We start from the raw sequence: 8,011 nt of genomic DNA on the forward strand, positions 1-8,011 counted from the left end.
TTTTTCAGCCGGTTGGGGTAGGGATGGCACGCGTAGGGTATGGGTACGGGTGAAGCCTCCCCATACCCTTACCCGTCCCACCTAAGCTTACCCATCACCCTTACCCATACCCGTCAATGGATATAACTTTTTCCCATACCCGTGATCAGACTGGGTAGACGGGTACCCGTGGGTAAAAGTACCCATGTTTTCAAAGTATCAATTTGAAAAACATATAGTCATAAACAACGTCATATAATAGAGTTTACAAAAATAGATTATAACACCAACATATAGTTATAAACAATATCATATAGTCATAAACAACAACAAATAAGCATACACTTTTAGTTCACAAATTCTTGACATAATGTAGATTCTAGAGATAATTTTCAGTTTACATAACTTTTATATGGGTACATGGGCATGTGGGTATGGGTTATATGATCCCATACCCGTACCTGCTCTACCCGATGGGTTTCAGATTTTTCTATTTATATACCCATGGGTAAATTTTTGTCCCATACCCTTACCCTAATAGGGTTTTTACCCGCAGGGTACGTGGGTAATGGGTACCCATTGCCATCCCTAGGTTGGGGTCATGCCGACGAAAATTTTGACATGAGGGGCAAAATTTTTCCAGCCATGCCCCATCAAACACTAAAAGACAAAGGAAAAAGAGATAAAGTGAACGAGATACATGCACATGGATGAGCCTGTTGCATGCAGGAGAGAGAGGCGGAGAGGGAGTTGGAGGCTCAGAGTGTGCCTCTTGCATGCAAATAATATCGCGGACGCTCCCGGGCATCCACCGACGTGGGTTCGGCATGGGACCGTCGGGGTCAATTTCGGCCCTAACCGGCAAAAGGGGCTCCTCGGGCGTTTTTCCTCCTCCGACGACAAAAAATCGTTCGGAAGGGGCTTGTTGGACACGCGACTGGAGATGCTCTTATTTTCTATTGTGTGGATGACTTCACCCCAAAAGTGATGATAATGGTAAATAATGCTACGATCCTTATGAATAAAAGAGGGGATGGTTGTAGAAAGAAGTTTTACATGTGGAAAGACGTCCGAACTTTGTGAAAAGAGAAAGTGAGCCATCTATAGAATGAAAATGGACAGCTCGGTGACTGTAAAAAAAAAAAAAAAACCCTGGCCGGTGGCCGCGTGTGATACCGTCGCCGCCATGGAGTCGGAGCCCAGCCGTTGTTTTCCTTTTCTCCCCTGTTCGTTTTAGCTCCTAAGGTCACTTCTCCTCACAGCCCGATCTGCGCCGTCGCCGCCCATATTCGCTGGACCCGCGGCGCCCTATATCCTCTCTTGTTATTGCTCTTCCTCTTCCTAGTTCAGTTCGCTGCCGCTCCTTCCCCGTGACCTCGGCCTCCCCAGTATCTGACGCCGAATCGGGATCTGTTTATACCCATATCGTGCCAATTAGGCGTTAAATTCAGGCGGATTGGCAATAGCTGTCTGTTTGGGTGTATACCTCTCTACTCCAGTTCTCGCGGTGTTACGTTGGGCTGGGGAGGCTCTTTGACAATATTCTCGCGAGCAATTTGGTATCACCGGCGTTGCAATTTGGTTTGGATCAGCAGAGAGGAGCGTGTGTCTTTTTAGTCGGGAATCCACTGACAGTAGCGTTGGTTCTCTTTGATCTGGTTTCTAGGTGGCTGGGAGTGCGACTGGTGCTAGTTTTTCTTTGGCTTTCCTTTAAGCTCGTTTGCTTTAGCTTACTATCAGTTATGTGATATGTGCTGACGCTGGCAGTTGGTTCATGGGATGGGAGACCAAGACACAGCAGGATGATAGCTCATAGCATCTAGGAATGTTACAGTTCACTGGGGTAAGAGATTTTGGTGCCAGTCAGGGATTCTGTAAGTGCATTTTGGTTTGGCGATGTCTTGTACTTCCCCAGATCCACCGGACTACTGCTCCGCCGCATCGCCTGAGCTTAAACTATACCAGGCCTTCATCTTCTCTGTGCCAGTTTTCTTCACATTCATCTTGCTTCTCTTCTTCTACTTGTTCTACCTGTGGAGGCGCAGAGTGAATTGGCAGTCCTTGCAAATGAGGGCTAATAGTTTGATCAGGGGGGATAACCCTACGGTAAGTTGGCCATTTATGTTCCCTCAATGCATACTTTTCTTAACTACTTAGTTTATTGCAAATCTTATTGTTTGATTTAACTTTATTTGAACATATCTGCATTTATAGTTGGAGTGTGGCATAAATAAGGAGATGCGCGAGATGTTGCCAGTCGTGATTTTCAAGGAGAGCTTCCTGGTCAGGGAAACACAGTGAGTGATCCACTCCTTTTCTCCTTAATGCAGTTAATATAGTGGTGTACACTTGTACTAGATCATATCTCTCTCACCAATTAACAATCAATTGTTACGTTTTTTGTCTTTTATTATGTGATGATTGTGAAAATAATTTTCTTTAAAAACAATGTTGTATGCGACGGTACTATCAATATATAGCGCAATGATGTTTGTAAGTTGAGATTTCTATTAAATTTGTCCTTTTAGCTGCTTCAGAGTTACTCCCTCCGTCCGTTGAAAAGTGTACATATAGATATTTTAGGACAAATTATGAAGTGGAGTAAAAAATACATCGGAAAGGTGCAAGCCATCATCTCTCTCCTCTTTAATTACTCAACCCCCAATGAGCTAAGTGCATGTAGAAATTAAGAAGACTATATGTAGAATTTTCTTGGTCTTGATAGTGTGATGAGAGAGAAGCAATTTTTTTACTTTAAAATCCATTGGAAAGATAAAAATACACTTTTTATGGACAAATTTTAAGTCCAAACGTACACTCTTTACCGGATGGAGGGAGTAGTTCTGTAGTTGACGCATGTGTTCTTAATCTAGGCTGCTAGAGCCTGCATCTTTATGCCGCTAATCCGTGTATGCACTTAAGTGTGAGCTAGCCAGTTGTGAACCACTAGCAATGCACTCATTGACGAAAAAAAAATCCTATGAGACCGGGTCTCATAGGCCAACATGTGAGACCCATCCCGATGATTGGCATGTGGCATTCACAATCTCAAAGCATCTAATCCCACTTTGCCCATCGATTTGCAATCCCAACTCTTATTCCCGATTCCAATTCTCTAGCTTCGCTCCAGCTGCTATGTGACGCCACACTTGTGCACGACGACGAACTCCCGGCCGTTGGTTCCAGTGTCAATTAATTGCAGTAAACTTATGCTTCAGAGAACGACCGGCTTGTCATTAAGATGCACACTTAGATCAAAGCATAGGTTCATAGTAATTAGAGGAGAACAACCAAATGTGCACGCAGCAGTATATGTTCATCCAGATTCTACATGAACTGATAATGGCTGTACATGCCTAGAGGGATCTGTTGGCACCATGAACTTCGGATGTGCAAGCTATATGCCTGCAATCAAGCCAAGAAGGCTTTGGTGCGCTCAGCTGCCTGCAGCAGTTGCAGCAGAGCAGGGATGACACGAACATGCTGATGACGTCCAGGTAGAGCGTGAGCAATAGGGAGTATGATGCATCTCGGCGCCGCGATCGACGGAGAGTTGGTCCGGCCACCATCTTCGTGCGTGGTCACCATGGACGAGCAGTCCGTCGAGGTCCTTTGGGGCAGCCGGTCCTGGACGAGAAATCGCGACAGGCGCGATCGGCGGCGACGAGCTCCTCTGACTCGACAACAGGGATGAGATCCTTCTGCGCGGCCATGGACGAGTAGTCGATTACTCGTTGGTAAGTCCTGGCAGGCGGCCGTCGCCGGAGTCCTTGGGCATGGCCGCCATTGATGTTTGCGATAGAAAAAACTACAACTACGTGTCTGTTCGAGCCCACGAAAGAAGGTTGGGATTGCAAACGGCAATAGCTAATTAGGATTCAAAGCTAATGGAAATGGGATTATGTGCTTTGAGATTAGAGAGACCGTGTGTCATTCATCTAACAGGTCTCACATGTTGGCCTATGAGTATGAGACCCGGTCTCATAGGATTCCCCCCCCCCCCCCCCCCCCCCCCCCTCTCATGGACGGTGCAAATTCGGAAATTTGTTGAACAAGAGAAACAAACACAGATACTGTAATAAATGGAGATCCATCAGTTGGCACAAGGTTGATAAGCCTAATTAATGGTTATAGTAGTACTGAGTATTATAGAAGGAAGGTAGGGAAAAGAAGGATGTGGGCTTCCAGCTTTCCATAACAAGTAGTGGGAGTGCTACTAATATGTAATATTCCCTATGAAGTGTTCATGGACTAGCTTCTTTAGAAACAAATCCATGGACATTTCTATGCTTGGGAACTCAGCTTAATAAAAATGCATGATACTCCCTCTGTCCCCAAATACATGACATATAAACCGAGTCAAAAAGTCAAATTTTTTCTAAGTTTGACTAAGCATATATACACAAATATAAAGATAAACAATACCAAATCAATATCAGTTTATCCACCATTAGACATATTTTCATAATGTATTTATTTAATATTGAACTTGTTAACAGTTTTATCTACATATTTGGTCAAAGTTAGAAAGCATTGGCTTTTTTACTCAGTAGCAGTGGAGGGAGTATCATTTATTAAAACTTTTAAGTGATGTGAAGGATTTTGTTGTTCTGTTATCATTGAAGGAAAGTAGATTTACACGGGCATGCAATAGTGTACTATCAAGAGTGACAGGATGCACACCACTTCTATTGCAATGAAATGAAAGTAACTACATAAGGATTCAAGGACTGGCTTCTGCTAACATGCACGGTACAGTCTATTTGTAACCAACATAAGTACAAGCTTTCCAAGCTATGGCCCCAAGCTCCTGAAAGGAAGTCCTGCATGAATCATCTGAAAGTAGGCCGGCCCGAGTTCTATGATTTTTCAACAAATATGTCAACTTCCGCTTGGATAAATTAAGGCTTTCAACATTAAAAAAAATATATCCTCAAGGCTTTCCAAGGCTTATTTTATCCGCCTGAACCTATACGAAGGAGAGTAGTATGTTACTTGCAGTAACCACGTAGCAAAGGGGCATCTTCTCCTAGACTTGGTTATTTGGCATGCATGTGTAATTTCCATCACTACTTCTACCAAAGTATCCTCCATCACGAGCTCTTGCTGCAACTATGTGTTAGCCAACTATGATAGTATATCCACTCCCGCTGCAATTTTACACCGCATTCTTCATTTTGTTAGCTATATTTTGCTGAACACTGAACATTCTTGCCAGGTGCTCGGTGTGCTTAGCAGACTATCAACCAGATGAGCGGCTTCAGAGAATACCCCCTTGTGGTCACACCTTCCACATCGATTGCATTGACCACTGGTTCTCTAAGAACAATACATGCCCTCTTTGTCGAGTATCGCTTCTGACTTCCCCCAGAGATGCGAGTGTCGCTCCAAATGATCTGGAAACACAAGTCATCGAAGAGGACTGCTCCTTGAATGCACAACATCATGTGAGCCTTGGAGATGAACACGCACGACCGGAGGATCAGGCAGTGGACGGCAGGGTCAGCGACGGCTCGGCACAGCAGAGTAACGTGGAAGCATCAATTGTTCTAGACACCGCGCCTCAAACCGCAGGGTCTCCAAATGCTTGCCACCTGTCTGCTGTGTAAGCAAAAGAAATAAGGCCTTTTTGCTGTGTACTGTTTAGTGTCGTACGTTTAGCTGCTGTTACAAGGATTAACAAGAGGCGCGTGAAGATCTGCATCAATGATAAACTGACTCTAAAGAAGGGAAAAGGTCTAGACCCTGTTTGTTTGGGCTTTTGCTTTTGCAACCTTTTCATTTTGGCAAAGCCAAAAAAGCTCCTAAATAGGAGAGCAGATTCGGTGCCCAGGCTCATCTGTACCTGCAACGAAGAAAACAATTTTAAAAAATACTAATATTTTGAGATTTTTTTTTTTGTATGGTAGATAATTTGGTGCCTGAGGTGCGCTCTAAATTTCAAACCATTTGAACATTTAAGAAGTGCTTGGTAGAAAAGACAAATTTTAGGTCTGTAACTTTTTACTGTTAATGTATTGTTTTGAATCAATTAGTTTTTTTTGAGAGCTACTCATATGTCTAAATAATCTGAAATTTGGAACGCACATCATGCACCAAATTATCTATGATGTAAAAAATGTTTTTTTTAATTTCTTATGTATTTGTTGTGCATTTTTTCTTGAGCAAATGCAGATGGGCTGGAAAATGGATATTCGCCTAAATAGGTACTTCATCTATATATTACTAGCAAAAGGGCCCGTGCGTTGCAACGGAAGAAAAAAATATCACACGTTTTTAATCTTTTTATAATTATTTTGCTTTATTAAAATAAGAAGCTAACTAACTAATGTAGTCAGTCCTATCCTATTTTGTTGAGAAATCAACCCGTCCATTGTTAATTCCACCATGATGAGGAATTGAGCGGAACAAGCAAAGAAAAACAAAGAGCCTACATGAATTGATCAATGGACTGTTATCTTATTTCATTCATGGGGTAGAGAATATGGGATCAGATGACAAACTGAAGGTGGTGTTCCATTCTCTGTCTCTACAACAATGCAATCTTACATTCAATACGTTCATTCATCAGCAAACAAATCTTCACAAAACAAATTTTCTTGTCGGTGCTTGGCACACGGTTGGAGGCATGGGGAGGGGATCTCATCAGATGATGAGTTCCTGCCGGAGGAGGGGATACGATGAGGGGAGCAAGGGTTAGGCGCCTCTATCTGGCCATAAGGAGTCGCCGTTGCCGTGCCATAACCTTGGAGTTCCCCGTGTGAGCCATGGAGGCCCGCCTCCACCTACAAGTACTTTGCTCCGCCGCGCCTTATCCGTGCGCCGTCGCCGTTCTGCATCGAGCAGACGCATCATCCCCGGTCACTATAGCTGTCGCGTTGATTTGATCCAGAAGCTGTGCCCGAGCGCCGAAACGGGGGCAGAAGCGGGCAGAGGTACGACCGCGGAGGCGGGTGGGTTGAGATCGACAGCAGTGGTGGTTGAGGTCGGCCGCGGCGGCGAGTGGTGTGGCAGCGGCCTGGGCACAGGTCAGGGTGGACCAGGATCGACGCGATGTGCTCGAGCGCCGCAACGGGGGCAGTGAGCGGGGAGAGGTACGGCCGCGGAGGCGGGTGGGTTGAGATCGACAGCGGTGGCGGTTGATGTCGGCCGTGGCGGCCTCGGCACAGGCTATGGGGGCCCAGAGTCGACGGAAGGAGGCGATGCGTACGGGTATAATTTTTGCAGCGAATCGTTTTTTCCTTTTACGTTGCAGATAAATGATGGAGCACGGGTTGAGTACAAAAATTACAGGGGCTCTTTTATAAAAATGCCGCGGTGGGTTTTCCGACGGAAGCAATAGCCGCTTTATTATTAGGTATAGATTATTAAGAAAGCAAACATTATCTTTTTTAAGTAAACCCTACCTAGCGTACACAAAATAACACATACAATTAAAGCCTCATGATTAATGCCCATCCATTAAGATAATAATCAATTTTGATTAAAAGTACGTTTAACAATTTAACACAGGGACGAAAACTCTGGTAGCCGTAGTTAGCTGACGAACATGAGGACGTAAACATTTTTTTTAAGAAATCAATAGAAGCTTTGCCTTTGCATTAAGAAGAGAATTGACTGGTTTATAAGGAAAACCGACTAATGCAAGAGAATTGACTGGTTTATAAGGAAAACCGACCAAGAGTCAATACAATGAAAGTACACACCAGCCCAAAAGACCAAAGAGGTCACCCTACCACATGACCAGGAGCCACCACTGTGGCTTACAAACCACATCAACTCACACACGTTGGCCCCAAGGCCGCACTCCATACGAACCGACGACTCTACCGCCCACGTGGCCAGAACCGACACTCCACGACACTAAGGTGTTCCTCGGAGTCGTCCCTCTGACTTGCGCACCGGCCCTGAGGCCGCGCTCCATTCGAGTCGACGACTCTACCGCCCATGCGGCCAGAACCGACACTCCGCAACACTGATCTCTGGAGCCGCTGCTCCGACTTCCTCACCAACCCCAAGGTCGCTCACACTC

General features: G+C 44.8%; 1 protein-coding gene across 1 annotated transcript; it reads left to right on the top strand.

Moving 5' to 3' along the window:
* The first annotated feature begins 1,177 nt into the window (after positions 1–1,177).
* LOC123401595 (RING-H2 finger protein ATL58-like) lies at positions 1,178–6,010 on the top strand. Its single transcript, XM_045095421.1, has 3 exons — positions 1,178–2,085; positions 2,194–2,276; positions 5,198–6,010. Exons 1-3 carry the CDS (start codon positions 1,876–1,878, stop codon positions 5,586–5,588), a joined length of 684 nt encoding a protein of 227 aa, XP_044951356.1. The 5' UTR covers positions 1,178–1,875; the 3' UTR covers positions 5,589–6,010.
* The last annotated feature ends 2,001 nt before the right edge of the window (positions 6,011–8,011 follow it).

Source organism: Hordeum vulgare, chromosome 6H, assembly GCF_904849725.1.
Source record: "Hordeum vulgare subsp. vulgare chromosome 6H, MorexV3_pseudomolecules_assembly, whole genome shotgun sequence".
Classification (NCBI taxonomy): Eukaryota; Viridiplantae; Streptophyta; class Magnoliopsida; order Poales; family Poaceae; genus Hordeum; species Hordeum vulgare.